This window comes from Tursiops truncatus, chromosome 8, assembly GCF_011762595.2.
Source record: "Tursiops truncatus isolate mTurTru1 chromosome 8, mTurTru1.mat.Y, whole genome shotgun sequence".
In the NCBI taxonomy this organism is placed as follows: Eukaryota; Metazoa; Chordata; class Mammalia; order Artiodactyla; family Delphinidae; genus Tursiops; species Tursiops truncatus.
The window spans coordinates 5,646,256-5,668,392 of record NC_047041.1 but is presented as its reverse complement, the minus strand read 5'-3'; the positions used below and the strand labels follow the sequence as shown (position 1 = coordinate 5,668,392).

Genomic DNA, 22,137 nt, shown 5'->3' with positions numbered 1-22,137 from the left:
CACATTAAACAGGGCAGGCTTGTTTACTGTTGTGTTTGGTTAGGGCTTTTTTCCCCCTTCAGGATTTAAAAAAGCAGCAGCAGCAGTGGAGTGGGACATCAAACCCAGAGTTACATAAGTGGGCAGCCCTGCCCACTGCCATGCCAGTGCGGGTCACAGGGAGACTCAGATTCCCTCAGAGGGCTCTTCAGAGTTGGGGGGCTCTTCTTTCTGGCTGGAGGACCTTGTGAATAGACAGGAGCTTCTGACAGAGGGGCTGGTAAACACTAAAAGCCGCGGCCCCAGTGCCAGTCAGTGAGTCACTAAGGGGTGACAGCTGTACCAGTGCCAGCCTCTTCCCCTCCCCACCATCTTCAAAATTACGAAATTGCCAGAAGCTTTGGTTTTACAGGCAGAAACGGAAAGTGCTGTTGAGTTCCACAGCTCAAACAGGAGGGCAAGTCCTCATTTTAATCTAGTTCCACACTGAGTTCTCCCTAGGGGAGAGGCAGCTCCTGCTAAAAGGAGTTGGGGGTACTAGAGATGTTGGGGTGACTTACTGATCAGAGCAGTGAAGCCAATCTGTTATTTGCCAGGCTGGACAGGAGGTGGAAAGAGACACCTGGCCAATGTTTTGCCACAGAAGTGCCTTCTCACGTATTAGGAAGACCGGGTGTAGAAGGGGGAAACGCTGGCTGGCCTGCGATGGCCTTTAACGGCCTGAGTGTTTGCCCAGCACCAGGAAGGGGGCCTCCGGCGGTAGACTGGAGTTCTCTCTGCCTGAAAGAGGGGGAATGTGGCCGGGGGTGCCGGGTTTCTGGTCAGGTCCGTGTGGGAAGCGGTTTCCCCGCTCCCTTCTGAAAGCCTTGTTGTCGTTTGAAGGTCGGCAGAGTCTGGGCTGAAAAGGAAACAATTTGGGGTTTGAAAGGATGTAATTCATTCTTCCTTTCCCTTTAACCTCTTTCCTCTCTGGAAAGCATGTGGAAACGCTGAAGGGAAGAGAGAGAGGGCGGCGTCGGGGCCGAGGGGAGGAAAGGGTTAAGCCTGATTTCTTTTAATTGAACTCCAGAACTGGTGGCCCCAGGCAAAGGGGGGGACTGACCCCGCTAGCGGTAACCAGATGTGGCGGTCCCAGGGGAGCCCCCGAGCAGACCCCTGGATTGAGAAGCAGACAGGAGGTGGGGGGGCGGCCCGGCCCCCATCCCACCCCCACCCCTCTCCCCCGTACGCACACCGAGTCACAATTGCTGGCAAGCTACACCCGCCACTCCAGGTCTGGTCACGTTCAGACCCGTGTCTGTATTCGAACCCAAAATTGGAGCTGAATTGATGAGACTAATTTCGAGAAGGGGGTGGGGGGAGGGAGGGAGGCCAGCGAGCTCTCGGGCTCAACTGCTCCTGAAGAAATAAAGAATTAATAAGTCACCTTTTTCGCCGCTGTGGACACCCTTTTGAAAATTTTTCTTTCCAATTGACTCGGATCTCCTCTGGATTTTTTTTTCCTCTTTCTCCGGGTGGACTCTTAAATAAAAGTGAGAAAGTCCAAAGCGTGGTCTGGAGAGCGTGGACAAGGTAACCTGTTTCGGAGGAGGTCGGGGAGAAGCGAGTCAGGCCGAGAGCGCCCGGGGGTCCCCTCGCTGCGCCAACTGGAGCGGGCGGCGGCACTGCGGAGGGACCCGGGAGGTCTCCGGGTGGTGGGGCCCGACAAGGCGGGCCGAGGGGAGGTTGGCCTCACGGCGGGGTGGGGATGATGGTCTTGAGCCCCGGCCCCGGGGGTCTCACCCGGGAGAAGTCTGGGTCGGTGTGGGGATGTTGCCTGCTGTGCTTTGGAGACCCGCCGGCCAGCCTGGAGGGATCGTCTCTCCGTAGTGTAGGTTTCTTGGGGCCCAAGGTGGCATTGCATAGGCGGCTTTGACCCGAGTGCCAGGGCTTGGGCCGTCGGGTTGGGGTATGTGCCAGGGAGTTGACCCTAGAAGGCGCGGAGCAGTGGTCTGGGGTGCCGCAGGTCCCGGCCCTCGGCGGGCGCCGGGACCTCCCCAGTAGCAGAGGGGCCGAGGCGCTCCTCCCCGCGTGCGTCCCTCCGCTCACAGCTCGCTGGGAGCCGAGTCCACGCCCCCGACTGCCGGGGTCCGTCCGAAACCGCCCCGAGTCCGCGTCGATGGGTGAGCCGCTCCGGGAGTCTGCGCGACTCCGCAGCCGAGGGCCCGAGTGGAAAAATTCCCATTGGATGCACTTTCTAATGGTTGGTCGGCTTCGGTCTGCGTCCGGATCTTCCCGGGCAGTAGGCTCCAGGTTATCCCCAGCCCGAGTAAACTCTCCCGCCCCCCGCCTCCCCCCCAACCCCAGAAAAAGTTTGACTCGGCTGGAAAAAACATTAATGAACGTATCTGTGGGAAGAAACGGAAAGTGAATGAGTCAGGAGGGCCACCTTCGGCCAACGGCCCCTGGAAAGGAAGGAGGCCAAAGGCGTTCGGTGTTGGACTTTGGGGGAAGGTGTGGGGGGAGGCATGCAGACTGCGGGAATCAGGGCGCGGGCGCTGGGCGTGGACCCCGGCATTGTTCCCAGCTCGCTCTTATCTCCCGGGAGCAAGTATCCTGTGGGCGCAGCGCATGAATGTATCTGGGCATCTCCGCGTGTATTTATATAGTGTGTGTGATGCGAAAAGCAGGACCCGCGGAGGGGAGGAAGAGGGGGTGTGAGGGGGGGAGAGGGAAGACGAGGGAGAGCAGAGGGGAGAGAAGAGAAGAGAGAGGAGAGCGAGAGACAGAGAGAGAGAGAGAGAGAGAGAGAGAGAGAGAGATAGGACTTCCTCCCCATTCGCAAAGTGAAGTCACTTCCCAAAATTAGCTGAAAAAAAGTTTCATCCGGTTAACTGTCTCTTTTTCGCTCCGCTACAACAACAAACGTGCACAGGGGAGCGAGGGCAGGGCGCTCGCGGGGGGCACGCAGGGAGGGCCCAGGGCGCCAGAGAGGCCGCGCCGGGCTAATCCGAAGGGGCTGCGAGGTCAGGCTGTAACCGGGTCAATGTGTGGAATATTGGGGGGCTCGGCTGCAGACTTGGCCAAATGGACGGGACTATTAAGGTAAGCGACCGGGCGGTGGGCGCGGAGCGCTGGGGTCTGCCGGGGCGGCGAGGCGGCGGGCAGGCTGGGCGCGGGGCGCCGGGGTCCCGGAAGACGTGGCCACTCTCCCTTCCTTCCGCGCCCCGGCTTCGCGCCGTCTCCTCCCGCGCTCGTGTGGCGAGTCTCGCAGGCGGGGGCGAGCCGCCGGGCTCCCCGCCGAGGGCGATCTCCCCCGCACCCCTTGCCCGGAGCGAAGCCCGGCCCCCTCCCATCGCGCTGCCGGCCGGGCTGCGGGCGGCGGCGGCGGAGGGTGAAACCCGGGGAGCCGGACGCCGATCGCAGCCGGGGGTCGGAGACCTCCGGGGCCACCACTCCCACCCGGCGAGCCGGGCACCCCGGCCCCGGCGCTGGGCACCCGCCCGGCGGCCGGCTTCCTCTCCCCCGAGGCCGAAGACGGCGGGGGCGGGCGGGCAGCCGCCAGCAGCCCGGGCCCCTGCCGGGAGGGCCCAGGGGCAGGCAAGTGGATTGCTTGCAGGCGGATCGGGGTGCGAGTGAGTGTGTCTGGGGCTCTGTGTGCGCGGGCTGCTCCAGATGGAAGCCCTGTTTACATGTCAGCGCGGGCCGGTTTCCCTTCCTCTTGGTACTTCTGTTGCCGGGCTTTCGGCGCTCGGGAGCTGCCGGCTCCTCGGGACTAACGGGCCGGCCTCGCCGCTCCTCCACCGGGGCATCTTTTTCCCGGCCGGTCCGCGCCGCTCCGCACGCCCGACTCCCGCGCTCCGCGCCCGGGCTCCCACCGGCCTCTCGAAGAGGGTCCCGCGCCTGCGGAGCCGCTCCTCCTAAAGTGAGCGGCCCTGTGCCGGCGGCCCGGACGACTGCCTACTACCCCCCAGCCCCTAGCCTCACCCCGCGCCTCGCGCCTGGGTCCACGTTACCAAGTGCAGCCCAGAGGGACGGGTGAGGGTCCGGGTTTCACCGCAGACTTCACGAGGGTTGACTGCCTGCTCCCTCTGGAAGGGGGAAGTGGAGCCAGAAGCAGAGAGGAGGGACAGCCCCTAATGAGACTGGCCTTAAGAGGCCCGAGAGGAATGAATGGGACCAGCAGTTGGCTGCGAGGCTGTCCCCCAACACCAAGCCCGAGTCGGTCTGGAAAAGCTATTAGGCTGGTGAGGTGGGGACTGGCAAAGCCCGCCATTCCCAGAACCCAGAGGAATCGAGTCTTTGCTCAGGGCTGAGGAAGAGGATGTTGGGCTTGGAGAATTCAGGAGATTTTTATCATTTGGGTGGGGTAGTGGTTTTTATTTTCTAAGTTTTTTTTTTCTCTCTCTCTCTGAAAGTTTGAAATATGCTGACTTAAGTAAAAGGCACCAACAGCAGGAACTTGAAAATGTGGAGATGAGATTACTGATTGTATTGGGTTGAAGGGAGCCTCTGTGAGCCTGGGTTCCTCCAGTTTAAAGTGCATGGGTGAGAGGGCATTCCTGTAGGGAGGTGGTCACCCACCGGTCATTTCATGCCAGTTTCTCTTCTCATTGGTGGGTGCGTGCAAGTGTCTCAGTATCCCTGGTTTAATAATAAGATGCTCCTCTCTAGAAAACTTCCCTCACTAGGATGCTTGCCACTTACCCAGAAGGCCTCCAGCTGACCCGGAAGGGTGGTAAGATGGCTCCGGGGTCTTGATGTGGACACCCTAAGGAGAAGTGCAGCAATATCTCCCCGATGCTCAGACCTCTCGGCACAGGCCCTGAGGGTAAGGAGGAAGCTGTGGTCTGTGAACCCAGGATGTGCTAACCTCGGTAGCTGCAAACACAGGGATTGGCATGGCCGTCAATGAGAACAAGCTTAGACCAGGACCCTGGCACGTCATGCCCGGGTGGGAGTGACAGCATTCCTTCTCACCTGGGTGATGGGAGCCTGTGAGTCCTGTCCAGACCCTCCCCCGGAGCACCCTTGTCTCTGATCCAGGTCGCCTGGCTGCTCTTCTGGTGGGCAAAGCAGTGACTTTTCAAGCAGGCTTCTTCACTGCCCAGCGTTCTGAAGGATTGAGTGTTTAGTGTATATTTTGGTATTGAGATTGTGTGAAAGCCACAGTTTCCTGTTCACGGGTGACCTTCGGATCTCGGGGTTCCCAGACCCCAATCCCACATTGGTTCAAACGCTGTGTTTGGAGAAGACAGTGGACAAGGAGAGGCCAGGGGACTTCTGGTCTCTGTGCGAGGATGCACAGTCCATTCAGCCAGTATGAGCTTCAAACTCTTTGTAAAAGTGAAATAGTGGGACTAAATTACATCTACAATAGTGCCTTTCCAATCCTTTCAGTTCCTAAAATATCACGCTCACATGCTCTTGCAAGAACATGTACCTACATGTCCACGAAATCCAGTTCTGGGCTGAGAGAGGTCAGAAGACACCACATACCATGTCGTATTTGTAGACACAGATTCAGAATGTGTGTTCCCAGTTTGAATGGCCTTGACAAGTCATCTTTGACTAATTCTGGCATGTGATTTTTATGCACCTGCGTATTTCTTCCTTATACATGAAGCATACTTATATTTCAAAATACCTCTGGGTCTCATCACTGGGGAGCTGTTTGGTCCAGAATGCCAGGGAAGTCTGGATTCCTTTGTAGAAGCTCTTTACTTTGTGTATAATTTGCACAACTTCGTGTGATTACAAAATCTTAACTTCATCACCCTTGTTATAGTAAGTCCTTCTGTATTACACTCTCTTCTCCTCTCCAAGAATGTCTCCTGGGAAGGCTCCGAGCATCATGTTGGGAGCACCAAAGTTTGCAGGAGGCCTTCTCCTGTTCTTCTGCCACAGATAAGTTAGCCTAAATATTAAACAACACCCTATACCACCCTGCTCCCCACGGTGATGGTATCAGTTGTTGAAAAGCACGTGATACTGGTTGCTGCCTTAAGAATGACCTGGTTTCCAAAACTGCACCTTAGTTCTAGGCAATCTTCAATTGAATCTACTTATTTCATCTAGGGAAGCTTGATTCAGTCAATGCACATTGTACCATTAAAGATGGGGAAACAGTCAGAGAAAATGCAGACCTGGTGAATGAAATAGGGAAATGAGCTGGGGACTCCGAGTCAGAAAACCTGGGTTCATTCTCAGTTCTGCTGCTCAGTTGCTGCGTGTCCTATAGCAAGGCACTAAGCTTCTGGAGGCTCAGTTTTCTCATCTATAAAATGGGGCCAAAGAACCTCTTACCATAGGTCACAGTAAGGATTCAATAAAGTCTGGTACCTTCGCTGACTGTACATTAGTTGAATTTCTCCTTGGGGACAGGGCTTGTGGGGATCGATTGGCCAGAAAATTAGATCATAGGTATGGATTTATTATAATAGGTATTTCATTAATGCTGTGAATCTTAATTAGGGGTCTTATGTTCCAAGGCTCTGGTTTATGTGTTGAGGATAAAACAGGGGTCAAAACCCTGCTGGAATTTACACTCCGGCGGAGGTGACAGACACATAAATAAATAATTCTATGTCCAGGGTGATACAACTTCTGAAGAACAGTAAAGCAGGTTAGGGAGTAGAAAGCGATGTGGTTGTATCAGCCAGAATGGTCAGGGAGGATGCTTGCGATGAAGTGGCAGTTGAGCAGAGATACTATCAGCTTTCATCCTTTACCTCAGCATCACACAACCAGTACATGTTGGGAGAGCAAAACGGGAAAGGAGGGTTGAGGTGACGGCTGGGCTTTGAAAACCAGCAGAGTCAATGAGCCAGACTGGCCCAGGCTGCAGGTTACCACTGACAGTGCATGTCCAGACGGGAAACTTCAGGATGGGATCCCGGGAGAAAGCAGCAGAGAGATGGATACCCGGGAACAGAGACTTTACTTCTGTCATTAGAGGTGGATGCTGCCTTCACTCTGAGAGTGAACCGCTCACCCACCTGCATCTTTTTTTTTTTTTAACCTTCATAGCGCCTAGATTCACGAGAACTCCAGGCGAAACAGGCTGTGTCTTTTTCTCTGTCCCGTGACCACATAGAATTGCCTCCCTCGGGGAATTACCCGACAATGAATCCTATTTGTGAATAATTTCTACCACTTCAGCTGCTGTGCAACTTCAAGTTTTCAGGTTTGCAACTTTAGAGCTTTAGAGATTATTTAGCTGCATATCCTCCTTTTATGAGAAGGGAAACTGAGGCCCAGGGTTTACTGAATTATCCAAGATCACATGGTTGACTAGTGACAGAGTCAGGGTGAGAATGCAGGGCTCCTAACCCTCAGGCTAGTGTTCTTTCCACTATACCGTGAACATTTTATTTGCTTTCTTTACATTTTTATGAGTTATAGAACCCTGGAGGCAGTGTGTTTCTGTGTGTGTGCGTGTGTGTGTGCGAAAGAGAGACAGACAGACAGACAGAGGGACAGAAACAGAGACGCACAGAGAGGGACAGAGACAGAGAGATAAGGTTTTAAAAAATATCATGGAGAACCTGACTCTTTAGACTAAAGACACTTCTGTTATTTAATGAAAAATGTACTGCTACCATCTTGAATTATTTCCATAATTCATAAAAAAATCCCAAATTTCTGAATAGGGTTTTTACATAATATATTTTTTTATTTTTCCAAAATAAACCCTTCTCTTTCTGTAGACAAACAAGGTCTCCATAATCAGGAGACAACAAAAAATAGAGTATTTTACTTAAATAGCCAATAGGCCGCTCTACAGACCAGGGACAGGTGGGCTGAATTCCTATTTCAATTCTTTTAATAATTGAATATTTGACTATTTAAATAAAATATATTCAGATGCATTAGAACATATCTTGTGGCCCAAGATATGTAGTCTGTGTATTAAGTAGGTCTTCAATAATAACCACATTATGTAAGATTTAAGATTTCGATATCTCTTTCTATTTGGGGTCAACCAGTTAATTTGGTATTGGTTTTGAAAGGTGGTTGATTTAAACCAAACCTCTTTTTTAGAAATGTAATATTAGACAAATGCTAGCACTGAGTTGCCCCAGCCAAAAAAAAAAAAAAAAGAGTTGGGAAAATTTGATGATGATGAACCACCAGGCAGGATTTCGAATGGTCTGAGGCCTTTATCCTCCCTCAAACGTCAGAAAATATCCCCAAATTGTAAGTCAACACTCAGGCCATCGGCAAGGTCCTCGTCTTCTGTGGGAAAAGTCTCATTCTACCTGAAGCTTGATAGAAAGATTTTCAGATTAGGGTCCAACTGTCTAGAGTTAGAATGAAAAAAAAAACCCCTACTATTTTCATTCATTTTAGACATGCAGTTGCATTATGTAGGTATAGAATATTTTTTTTGTTTTGTTTAGTTTTGAATAACAAGACTTTCCTTTTTGGCCTGTCTTGAAACAGTCTTTCTATCTTTTGTTTGTTGTTTTGTGACAAACTGAGAAGACTAAAGGCCATTGGCCACTATCTACACACACACACACACACACACACACACACACACACACACACACACAAGCTCACAAAATCTTCAGCCAGCCATAATAGCATTTTTGGAAATCTCAGAGCTGCGCAGATGTCTTTCTCTCTGCAGAAGACTACACACTGTTTCATTTTCTGTTGCTTTAATGATGTTTATCTATAGTGTTCATCCCATTCATGTGCTAATTCATCAGTGGGACAGTATTACTAAGTGATGTCACTCTAATTCTTCTACTGACCTGATAGACCCAACATCAGTAGCCCACGGACTTTGAGATGTTTCCCCGGAGGCAATGGATGGGGTGTGTCTATCCCCACATTATCACCCGTAGGACCAATATCTTGGACATTTGACAGAATTAGACAATCTATGGAATAACCCTTTTCCGTACAAAGCTAGCTGGCCTTATGGGAATTTGTCATCTTAACCCCATTGGCATCGTAAGCTGATGCCAGCTGTAGCAATGCAGGTCAGTAGGTCTGCTGCATGGCTGTTAGGCAGGAGCTGAACTAGGTATTAAATGCTATCAAGGGCTTCCCTGGTGGCGCAGTGGTTGAGAGTCCGCCTGCCGATGCAGGGGACGCGGGTTCGTGCCCCGGTCCGGGAAGATCCCACATGCCGCGGAGCGGCTGGGCCCGTGAGCCATGGCCGCTGAGCCTGCGCATCCAGAGCCTGTGCTCCGCAACGGCAGAGGCCACAACAGTGAGAGGACCGCGTACCGCAAAAAAAAAAAAAAAAAAAAAAATAATATCAAGACACCAGGCTGGTGGCAAAAGGGCTGCTGCCCTCGAGACAGAGCAGGAGGAGAAGCCGTGTGTGTGTGTGTGTGTGTGTGTGTGTGTGTGTGTTTGCACAGCAGAATGCAGTAGTGTTCTGCTAGCCTCAAGGAACGAATGAGCAATTTCAACTGGAGAGACACAGAAAGACTGAATAATGAGAGTTATGTGTTTAGTCCCTTCTGTTTACAAAGTACTTTCACATACACCCTTGCATTTAATCCTCAAAACAACCCTATGGGAAGTAATATCATCACAACTCTGTTTTATCGGGGAGAAATGAAGGTTCAGAGAGGTTAGGTAACTTGCCTAAGATGACAGCTAATAGGTGACAGATTTGGTTTTCAAGCCCAGGGTTTCTGTTTACAGAATACTTGTTTTTTTCTACACACCAGTCACACTGCCTCTTGGCTTTGAAGGATGGGTAGGACTTGCACAGGAAGATATGGTTCAGGGGCTTTCTAGGAAAGTGGAATACTTTTGTTGCGGGAGGGGCATATGAAGGAGAAGGTAAGAGTGGAAATATTGGGTGGAATTAGATTATGGACGACCTTAAATACCATAAGAAAGAATTTGGGTCTTACCAAATACATAGAAAGGAGGAATCACAAAATTTTTAATAGAGGGGTGATCTAGGTAATTGTACACATTTCAGAAGACTTCCTGTTCTCACCCTGCTCCTTAAGAAATGGAGATGGAAGCGGCTGCATCACTTATCAGAGGCCATAAGAAGTGAGCAGCAGAAAGGATTAGAAAACCAGTGATAAATTCAGGCCCCCAGACCATGCTATCAGCTGTGTTTAAAGATGTTTGTTTATTAAATATGGAGTCAAGAGAGGGAGGAGAAACTCTGTTTCACCAGATCTCATAAAAGTGTGATTATCCTTTCCCTCCTTTGACTGTGTTCTTTCGTAGTTGTTCTAGAGATTTCACCACAAGCTGTCTTTTCAACGGGGCCATCTATCCTGGGCTACCACTTTAGTTCCTTTTGAGAATGAGTCAGCAGAGAGTAAGTGAGAAGAGACAAAAGGAAAAGTTGTTTCCCTGAAACTCAAATCCAATTTCTATGGAAATTCAGACAGATCTGACAGACTTTCATCGGTTTGCTGGGCCCGTCACCGCACTTAGAAATACTGACATTTCAATACCCAAGCAAACCAAAAACTCAGAGAGTTAGCACCATCTTTCCAAGCAGGATCAGAGATTGTGTGTTCAGATGCACTTTCAGATAATTCAGATCAACTTTATAACAGCTTCAAAATGGCTTATACCCACAAAAATGAACCAAAATACTGAATATTTGAGACAGTTCTCATCTTTGGGGAGCAATGTGCCTGCCATTTAGATCATGATCAAAATTCCAGAGTATGTAATTTTTCAAGCCACTTCCAAGAGAATGCAGACTTGAAATGTGGAATGTGTTCCCCACGGCAGGGCCCATTTACTCAGACAGTGCCATGTGTCCCAGGTAACAAAAGACGGTATGTCACATCCCAGTGCACACTTGCAAGCGGCCAGCATTACAGGTGTCACGGGAACTTTAACTCTGCATTTCTAGACATATGTGGTTTTCTCGTGTCTACTGGAATCTAACATACCAGGAGCAGGGTTGGTAGGTCTGAATATATGGGAATTCACTGATTTTTCATGGGAAGAAGTCTGAGAGTGAACAATTTTGCAATATTGTTCATGTAGCAGAAATGTGAAAACAAACAGGTTAATATTATAAAATTACTCAGCTCGTGAGTCGTCATTGCTTTTGCAATCTATATAGATGCATATACTTACATCAAAATTCTTATGCCTGAGAGTCCTTTTGTCTTCAGGTATTTATCACTTAATTCATATTCGTGCGTTTACTCATTCAACTAAGTGTTGAAAACTATTGCGAGGCGCCGTGCTCCACAGAACTCCACATAAACGAACAAGAGCCGGATGCCTTCAACTGTTTCTTCCAGGCTTCTAGAGAGTAGAAGTTTCTCTGCTTACTGATTTTAAGCTCTGACTATTGGAGTTTCCAAAAGAAGCAGTACTCACTGGGGGAATCTTTATTTGTGGCTTTTTATTATAAGGAAATGTAGGCACATTTTCCCAAGAGTAACACCCAGCTTATAATTTCCATTGACCCTTTATTCTTGGCGATACTAGTCCATTGTATGGACATTTTTGGAAGTCCGGGGCTTCAGCCAAGGAAACTCCTTCTTATTATTATTTTCCCTTTCTCAGCTCTAATTCCTCTATATATTAATGTAAAGAAAAATGCCATAAGTCAAGTGAAAAGATAAATGAGAAACTGAGAAAAAAGATTTCCCATACATCAAACAGAGGGCACGTGTCCTAAGATATAAAGGCCATTTACAAATCAATAAACAAAAGGTAGACCTCTTAGCAGAAAAATAGGCAAAAATGCTACAAATAACTGCTAGAAAAAGGAATGCAAATGGCCAAGAAGCATATGAAAAGAATCTCAAGCATGTATATATTCAAATGAAACTAATGAAGTTCCAACAGTTATTACCTATGAGGATAGCACAGATTAAAACAGCTTAATAATGCCTCATGTTAGAAAGAATAAGGGGAAATGTCGCTCTCTATCCCTGCTGGTGGAACTCTAACTTGCTACACTCATTCTGGAATGCAATTTGGAAACAATTATGGCGATGTTAGGTATTTATACAAATTTGATAATAATTCCAAATCTAAAAATGTATCAGACAGACATGTTCACTCGGATACCAAAGATACACATACAAGATGTTCATTGTAGCACTGTTTGAAATGGCCCAAACTGAAAAGAATCGGAACGTCCATCAGTACGGAACTAGATACATAAATTTTAGAAGACTCATATAAAAAAAATCATGCAATTGTTGAATGGAATAAAATCAATTGTCTATATACACTGACTTAGAAAGTTCTCCAAGGTATACTAATACATGGGAGAATGCAAATTACAAAATATGTGGTCCCATTTCTGTAAAGAAAATTGAAAATATTTATTTATTTATTTGTTTGTTTGTTTGTTTCTGGATAGACCCTTCCAGAAATCGTCTATGCATAAATAATCATACATTATGTGTGCGTTTTCAGTGTTTTGCTTTGTTTTGGTTTTTTTGTTTTGGTTTTTTTTAAACAGGGGCTGCCTTTGGGCAGGAAAAAGTAGACTTTTACTTTTCACACTATAAACACGTGGTGTTTGGCTTTTTCAATCACTAGTATATATTACTTTTATAATTTCAAAAACTGATGTAAAAAATGAAGAGGGACAATTAGAAATAGATTTGTAAAAAGTAAGCTGAGCACCATCATTCTAGACCCAGAGTGCTGATCTCAGAGATTTGGGGATCTCACTTTCACAGTAAACTATGGAGAAAAATTGTCCAGCCAAGAATCCGGGGACCTGAATTCTAGCTCCAATTCTACCCCAAACGAGCTCTGAGATCTTAAACAAGTCACTTCACGCCATCAGCATTTGTGTAAATTTCCTCACGTTAAAGATGTTCTCATCTATAAATTGAAGGTATGATTTCAAAAGTTTCTTTTAGCTCCCGTGTTTATAAGACTCTGATCCCAGGCAGGCTTTAATAGCATTTCTTATTTGGGGACGTGGGCGACTGAACTTCTCACAGAGGTTCCATCTGGGCCCATGTGGCTCTTCTCCACAATCCCAAGGATAAGTCACAGAGTGTTCTTGCAGCCAGTTGGAGGCTGGGGGTCTTAGGAGGTGCTTCCTGAATTTCTGTGAGCTGGTGTTTTTATTACCAAGTGACACTGGAGCTGTGTTAATCCCTTTGCATTAATGTAAGCTAACAATGGGGCCTGACTCTGCTTTGGGGTCTTACACTCTTTCCCCCAATTTGGTCTCATTTAAAACCCAAAACACATTTGGTCCCAAGTGCCTTTTCCTTGGACTTTTTAAAAATTCTGTTTAATTGAAGGGAAATTGAATTCGTCTGGTTTTGATTCATTTACACTTACTCTTTAAAAAAAAAAAAAATTTTTATTTTGAGGACATATTTGATGTCCAGAAAGAATTTTGAGCCTCTTAATGAGTTTTCTGGGAGGCTTTTTTTCTTCTTCTTCTTAAAACAGGAAGTGGTGCTAGGCTTTGGGCAGACACAGTCAACCCTGAAAGGCCCCAGTTCAGCTGGAAACCATATCGCCCACCATTTTGCATGAGCCCCAATGGCCCTTGCTGAGGCCATTTTTTCCTTACCCCTCACCTGAGAGTAAGAGATGCACTCACCTTCCATCTGAGGGGAATAGCGTTGAGGATGGGTAATCACAGTCAGAAGAAGAAAAAGAAGGAGCTGTTTATCGAGCTCTTACTATGTGCCAATATCTGTTTTCACCTTTATGGACATACTTTTTAAAAAATTTATTTAATTCAGATATAGTTGATTTACAATGTTGTGTTAGTTTCTGCTGTACAGCAAAGTGATTCAGTTATACATATACGTATGTTCATTTTCATATTCTTTTCCATTTTGGTCTATCACAGGATACTGAACATAGTTCCCTGAGCTATACGGTAGGACCTTGTTGTTTATCCATTCTACATATAATAGTTTGCATCTATTCAACCCAAATTCCCAATCCATTCTGCCTCCTTCCCCCGCTCCCCTTGGCAACCACAAGTCTGTTCTCTAGGACACATTCCCTTTTGATCCTTGTAACAATCCTATGCTGTATGTACTCTTTTCATTTTGGAGAGGTGAAGTGACTTACCCAAGGCCATCAAGATAGAAAGTGGAAAAGCAATGATTTGGACTTTATCCTGTTAGCCTCTGAAATTCATAGAGCTTAGCCACTGTGATCCGTAGCCAGTTTGCCACACACATGTCCAACCCATCTCTCGAGGACCTTGCAGGTGGCAGTGGTGTTTGTCTAAGAGACTCCCACCCTCAGTCCGCACTGGGCAGATTCGTGGCCTCGCTCCACCCTCCACACCCTCTCCTGAAGAAGGCCTCAGCTCTCTATTCCCCAGGTGAGCGTCGCTGCCTGACTTAGCTGGCAGGTATACTGGAGAGCAGGCAGGCAGGCGAGGAGGAAACCAACAGGTTCTGTTTTACTTTAATGAGCTACCAAGATGATTAAAAAAAAAAAAAAGTTTTGTAGCTCAGTAGAGAATAGCATATTCTGTGACTTGACAATACCTCCTTCTGTACCCTTCTGTGTTTTCTCCTCCTCTCTCCAGCTCTAACTCTTGCTGTCTTTTTCATTCTCTTTCACTCATATACACACACTAACTACACACACTAAAAGAAAGCCCTGGTTTTGGGGGGTTTCTATAAAACACAAAGAAAGGAATGTTTTGCAGGGTTAAAAGGAAATCATCGAGAAAGGCTAACTTCAGGCTCCAGTTTCTCCTGAATAGCATTTCTTGTTATTTCAAGGCTGATTGACTTATAACTGCATCCCCAGCCACCTCACATCAGTTCCTTTTATCAGCTCAAGTGAGACTTCCTGTGGACTGGCCCAGCTTCCTGATGTATTTCCTTTTTCCTTTGGCAGAACAAAGAAAACCATAGCTCCAAGGATCCTTGGAACCAAACATCATTTAGCCCTGAAGAACCTATTATTTTAAACTTTTCGTTCTCAATGCGGAGGCCGAGTGCCTGGCTTTGCGTTTTTTTCCTGGCACCCTGTATGGCATCATGGTGGACCCTGGGTGCAATGATGAGGGTCAAGGAGGCACTCAAACTCATCATAGTTGTAGTTCGATTTCTTTCAAAGCGGGAAAATTAACCCATTCTCCTCACTGACACTGCATGAGCCCCCCGACCCCGTACACACATACACCTTCGGGAGTCACATGGAATATCTCTGTGTATAGGGCTTGTGCTTTTGTTACCCTGATTCAACATAATCCATCAGCAAAGAAACTCTCTTATTTAGAGATTTCAGCCTATTTGTGTGTGAAGTTCTAACTCTAGAAACATGCGTATAAGAAAAGAAGCTTCCAATTATATCCAAAGGGTCATTGACATCAACAGAAGAAGACATTCCAGAAATTGGGGTAAAGGCGCTGCTTCCTTCTTTGGCCTGGAGGGTGCCGCATCACCCCTTACCACTTGGCCTTACCTCTTCCTCTACACGTTATTTCTGAAAGGCCTTGAGTGTAATCCCGGGCGAGAAGAGAACACTAAGAGAGCCGCTCATATCTCTGTCAAATTCCCTAATGCAAATATTGCAAGTTGCCAACTTGAGTACCCCTGAGATTGTTAGAACACAAGAGGCCATTGCACAGAAGAGGTAACTGAGTCTTCAAGGTGTGATGTGTCTAAAGATGAGAATTGGGCGGGAGACCCTGGCAGCAGAACTCAGGTTTCCATTCCCCTAAACCACACATTCCACCATAAGGGTGTTTCCAGAAGCAAAGACAGCAAGACTTATCGAATCCACAGGCGTTCCTGCTTTCTGTGCCTTTCAGTCTTACTCCCTGGCCGTTGTGTAATTCTCCTGTGGGATCAAACACCGCACTTTCCATAGGAGCCACCCGGGCAGCTAAGCAGTCATGCAGCCACCCAAGTGCAGCTCTTCTCTTTACAAAGATCACTGATTTGAAATAGAAAACAATTGAAACTGAAATGTAGCTCCCCTGGCAAGAGAGGTATTTTTAAGACAAGAGGAATTATCATGGGGAATTCATATGGATTTTTCCCAGCCCAATCCTCAGTGTAATCATCTCTAAGTGTCAATGCGCCGATTTTCCTCAGAAAATCACTCAGAAACTATATGGCGTGAGGGGAGTGTGTGAGGGCAGGTGCTAAGCCTCACATAACCTGCTTTGGGGATGCCAGGGGAAGAGGGTTAGAATGTCTGCACCTATACATAAAAGCAAGAGATCTTTCTTCTCTCGGCTCTGTACTCTGCTGCTGGCTCTGAACTCTGCTGCCAGCCCTGTACCTAAGTCCATGACCGGTCAGGAATCCTAGAACAAAGATCCATGCGTTATCTCTCCCAGCCCACAAAATGCTGTCTGTAGAAAACCATATAGGTACAGTTATCCCCCGGTATCCCCGGTGGGTTGGTTCCACCATGGATACCCAAATCCGCCGGTGCTCAAGTCCCTTACAGTCAGCCCTGCGTAGCTGCAGCTTCCCCGTCCACAGATTCAACCAACCGCCGGTCAGAAATACTACTACCTCCGCGGTTGGTTACACCTGGGGGTGAGGAACCTGCCGAAAGAAGGGCCGACTGTGCTGACCTTGGCTTTCTCAACAGTAAGAGCATATTCGGTCAATGGGTATAGGTGATCGTGCTCAAATGGGGTCCATGGTGCAACACAGGACTTCCCCAGAGGTCAGGGACTTGAGGGGCACCTGTACTTGCTGCACTTTTCGAGAAAGGGGAGGGAGGAAGGGCAGACTACTTTTCTGGAAATGTGTTTCAGGAAACTGGCATGCGGAGAATTTTCCCAGGGTGCCTCAGGAAAGGCATCCAGACATGTGGATTTGCGGCTCTGGACCTTGGGGCCTCTAAGCTCTTCCTTCTGGAGATCTGTGGTTCCCTATGTACTTACTGGATCTGTAAGGCCAGAAAGGGAGACTGTGGTCCCCGCTCCCTGCCTTCCCAGAGTTTGCATGGGAAGATGTTGCAGAGCGGGGCTGGGTTTGGAGCACCTCGGAATTCGTGACTTCTTCCCATCAGTTTGGACTGTGTATAACCCAGATTTTGTTCTGCCCAGAGCACCCTTTATAAAAAAAATTTAAACCCTGTGTGTATTTCATGGGAAATTTCACATGCCTGTTTCTGATTCATTTCCAATTAAAGGCTCAAAATGCTGGTTTTGTAAGAGCTCTTTGATGATTCAGATTCTTGTTGGTTCATCTTTTTTTTTTCCTCCTAAAAGTCCACAGAAGTTTAATAAATGTTGCTCAGACATTTGCATGCTTAACTGTTCAAAATAATTGGAAACAGGAGAGAATGTTTACTGTATGTGCACAAAACGAGCACATTTACGAGGCGAAAGCGAGAGACAGATGCCTCGGTGAAGGTGGCTCTTGTGGGAAAATAAGGAATATGACCGAAGGTAGACACCTTGGTGTGCCCACCGCTGGGAGGGAGGGGTGCTCTGAGCTCAGTTCCTCTGGAAGGGTCAAGGGAGTGTTACGGGAAACACACGAGTCCCTCTTAAAGCAGCCAGCCAGCATCAACAAGCTGTCAGTGAGGCAGTCGGTCTCATCAGAGATGGACCGACCGGGTCGAGTGGCGTTTTCCACAGGCTGATGCTTCTTCCAGCTCCCTTCTGACCGGAGGGAGGCAGCTGTCTGCAGTGACAGCAAGCCTCATCCTCCACCCCTTCCTTCAATACTCGTTAGAAAGCCTTGATGGTGAACCTACCTGGGCACAACTCTGCACTAAATGCAGAAGAGACTGATGAAGCAGGTCCCCCAGGACACCTGGGAGAGGTCCCAGGTTCTACGTTTGTACCAGTCCCCCTAAAGTGCTGAAGTGGGCACAGGGTGTGGGGTAATCTGACCTCCGCTCCTGGCTTTGCCTCAGGTTGGCTGGGTAACATTGGACAAGTTCCTCTCCTTTTCTTAACTTCAGCTTCTCCATCCACCCAAAAGGATGAAGAGGGGCCGTAGTACAAACCTCTTCTCCTGTGGCTTTCGTGAAAATCTGGATTGACGAGTTGCTTTGAATTTCTTGAAGAAAAGCATCAATTAATTACTACCATTTGACTAACAGTTGGGTGGCTCGTTACATGGTTGCTGTCAATTGTAAATCATGGATCATTTCCATTCCTGAGCCTTGTATGGACATCTTACTGAAGAGAGATCACCCTTCTCTCTTTATTGTTAGGGGCTGGTTAGTCCTCTTTAGCCAGAGTTACAAAATGTGACTTTGTGTTCACACAGTGTAATGCAGGGATGCTGTGTGCTGGCTGGTGCTTCTTGCCTAAGAAAGGTGACACAAGACTTTTATTCGGGTGGGCAGTGAGGTGCTGTAATGTTTTGCAAATTATCGTGACGGTGGCAGAATGGCTCTGGGAAAGCCCTGTGCAATTCGAAGTGTGAAAAATCTAGGTTTCAAATTGGTTGTATGATCTCGGGCCAGATATTAACTTCTCTAATCTCCTCCCTTCCTAACTGTAAAATAAGACTAGTAATGATCGTAATAAGTAATATTAAGTTTTCCACCTGCCTTACGGACCAATGATAAGAATCAAAATAAGTGTGGAAGGAAAACCACTTTGTAAAGAGCTTATGTAAATACTGGTTATTCTTATCATAGATATGACTCTAAGGTCGACATTTGAACATAACAGATAATAAATGTTGCTTAACTTGAGTCCACTGGGCTGCTTTTTTCTGGCTTTCACGGTTCCCAAGACTGACTTGCATTTGGTAAAATTTGTCAATTAGCTATTTCATATCTTTGCCAGTATAGACATTCTCCCCTATGAATGCACCAGTACAGACCAAACATCACCTATTCCTCTCCCCTCCCTCACATCCGGTCATTGTTCTCCTCATGAAACTCCCAACCCCATCAATGGGAGTTTTACGTAAAGCCCCGATGGCAGGATATGAGTGCAGCTTCAGGAATTCCAGGCTTGTGCTGCTGATAAAAAGAGCTGTGGACACTGAAAACACCAGAGAAACAAAATTCTCCTGTCCAACCTATGCTACTCAGTTTTTCTTGTTTTTGTTTTTACTTTTTTCTCTGCCTATAAAGAGTGAAGAGCCCTCCTAGAATGTAAACCACGTATCTTGTACCACGTCCCCTTGTGAATGGTTTTTAGATGCCCATCTAGCGAGCCAGACACCTGCTGCCCCGTTCCCAGTTGTCCACTTAGGCCACCTCCTCTGTCTTCTCTGTGTCCCTGTGGTCATGGGTTACGGGGATGTAGGGCAAGGCCTGACGTGGGTTGATTCAGAGGGAGCTAACATTTCAGTCCTTCTATGTGCACTGCTTTACCATCCCCTTCCAGAAAGAAGAGTTTTCCAACCTAGGAGGGACTGTAGGACTGAATGGTCCTGATCAAGGAATGTGATTGTTTAAGTGTGGAAGGAACTGAAAGATTTAACCTACTTGAGTGTGAGTGAAGGGGCAACAGTGTGAAAGAAGTCATCTGCCTTGAAGGTGGTCCTCTGCTGGGGCAGAGGGCAGGAATGATGGTGTCTCTTCCCCCATGTATGGAGACTCGACAGGCGAGCTTTGTCTTTGTTCTCATCCCGCATCAGTAATATTTTAGGAAAGCTTGTATCTCTGTCTTCCATGTGACATTACACAACCAGTATGCCTGTGTGACCAGAGGTGGAGTGAAGGGGAAGAACATTTGCCCCTGTTCTACCCACACTGAAGTAGCTAAGTGATGATGAGATTTAAAAACTGGAAAATGAAGTTGACTCTTTTCATTTTAAACTGCTGATCCAGACATTTAAGATTGAGATTAAGAGCTTCTCCTGACATCCTTTTTCTGAACGTGTTGAATTAGGGATTAGGGTTTTTTTCTTAGCCAACAGAATTGGGATTTCAGAGTCCATGTGGAGGGCATTGAGCTGCTCAGACACTGATCTATCAGCTCTTTAGGAACCTCAGTCCAGCTAAGATCACCCTACTGCTTCTTTCTCCGTGAAAACAAATGACCTCCAAGATCCGTACGCTGTATTGAAGGAGCATTCTGTGTTTTTCTACACCAAAACCACCGAGTGGAGGTAAAGAGATTAGAGAGCGTCTCAAATATATATTTCAAACTATGAAGAGCATCTCGCTCATGGAAATTAATTCAGCCTTGCAGAAAATTCATTTTGTTTGACAAATGGTCTCCATCTTTGGAAGACTGGATCGTATAAAGGTTCTGGACACCCATCCTACCATCTTAACCACAGCCAATGTCTTGCCTAAATTTATTACAGATTTGGAAATAGCTAATGTAACAGTTTCTCATCTTTTTCATATAGCACTAAATTTCTGGTTTTAAATTGTTGTGGGTGGAAGGGAGAGCGATATTTTCTTGGGCTGCAGAAGGCTCAAACTTCTCTCTTTGGAAAGTATTGATGTATAGGAAACCTCATGAGAGATGTAACTCTTGTACAATTTTTAGGATAAGAGATTTGGAAAACTTCATCAGTACTTCTCAACTTACTTAACCTGATCTTAAAGGCAAAGCAAAGTGGAAGATTAAGAAAACTGTCATTATCTGGGCTGTCCAATAGAACTTTCTGCAAAGGTGGAAATGTCCTGTTCTGTGCCGTCTAATATGTAGCCGCTAGCCTAGCTATTCAAGCAGCTGCTGGGCACTTGAAATGTGGCTGGTGCAAAGAGGAACTAAATTTTTAATTTCATTCTATTTCCTCTTAGTTATTCTACATTTAAATAGCCACAAGTGGCTAGTGGCTCCCGTATTAGACAATAAAAGTCTCTATATTTCAGGTCAAAAACGTCTTAAAATCTGCATTCGGTTGGAAGGTATATTTATGTGGATTATTTTTATCTGAGTCAGCAATGTGTGGTCCACATGGAGACTAACACTTCCATTGACTCTTATGACTGATATTAAAGCAAAAACAGATGAAGTGTGGATGTCCAGCGTTACCCAGGTACTACCAGTGCTGGCCTGGAGCTGGAACCAAGGTAACCATCTAGTCTCTCGGCTTCATCACCAATTCTACACTGACCTTTAAGAATGTAATGCTTTCTTTCCCATTTATAAAATGGGTGCACTTGGAATCTGCCACAGGGATATTCACAAATTATGATTAAACGTATACTGGGCTTGTCAAAGAAAGGTGTGGGCTTTTCCTGTAGATCTTTTCATTGAAAATGACCTCAGCCAGAGGGAATCCTCTACAGCATGGTGATTTCAGTTTCCTCATTTGTAGAATACTGGCATTGTGCTCAACTGTTTTTAAGGTCGTTTTCAGCTCTAATGCTTTGTCCTGCCGTGAATATATGATTTCCTATTACAGAGGATTCCATGCTATTAACAGAGACTTGGCTTTTCTAGTTCCAAGATCCTTATAATTCCTTGTAGGTAGATTTCTCCTTAAGTATAAAGGTGAGCAAAGCAACTTACTTAGCAAACAAGTAACTAGAGTGGTGACTTTGAACCTGTTTCCCTCCAGTGAGTGTTCCCGGGCTTGCATTGCTTTGTGGTGCTCTAAGTCACTGAGACCCGTGTGCTTGGCATGTCCAAGGCATGGAGCAATTTCTCTCCTTCCTCCCTGGCCCTCACCCGTGGACAATCAAACGTATGACGTGGTCTACCTGCTGTGGCTTTGGAATGCCCGTGAGGAATAAACACCCAGTCCTTCTCTGGGGAGATCTGACCTCCTTTCTAAGGCCTCTCTAACGAGCAGAGCTTTGGTGGCTTTTGCTTTGGAAGTCTTCAGTTGGACGTCACTGGGAAGGTCCATCCTATGTATATCACTGAATCAGTGGCACGCATTTCTGAGTTGAATTGTTTAAAATCAAGATGGACAGATGCCACAGAGGAAATAGGGCAAAGGTCCCTGCAGTCTAACTCTCCATGATGGTTTTAGGGGTGATGAGCCATTGTGGTCCTGCTTCTCGCTCACACTTGCCCTCCAGAAAGGAGAAAATATGGATCAACCCTCAGGCCCCTGTGAATGCCCAGTTCGAGTCTTTGATCACCTCATGCTGATTACGTATAAAATCCGTCATTGGTCCCATATTTCCAGGGCTTATGCATTTGCAGAAAGATCTCTCTGCAGTTTGAAATCTTCCACCTTTGTTCTTTTCAGATTGCATCTGGAAAAAGGGGAGGAAGTGTGCGTAGAATACGATTCTGTGACCATGACAATTCTGTCACTCCTGGTACATTGTGGCGAGCATCAAAGTGTGGGTTTCTGTGGTTTGCTGTCAGCTCCTTGAGGGCAGGCACTCTACCAGTTCACCTGTGAC

General features: G+C 47.0%; 1 protein-coding gene across 1 annotated transcript in view; it reads left to right on the top strand.

Moving 5' to 3' along the window:
* Positions 1-2,684: 2,684 nt before the first annotated feature.
* Positions 2,685-22,137, top strand: part of FLI1 (Fli-1 proto-oncogene, ETS transcription factor) — a 113,028-nt gene continuing 93,575 nt past the window's right edge. The window contains exon 1 of the mRNA XM_019941642.3: positions 2,685-3,063. Within this exon, the coding sequence (XP_019797201.1) occupies positions 3,046-3,063 (18 nt within the window). The 5' untranslated portion in view covers positions 2,685-3,045. The remainder of the gene's footprint in view (positions 3,064-22,137) is intronic.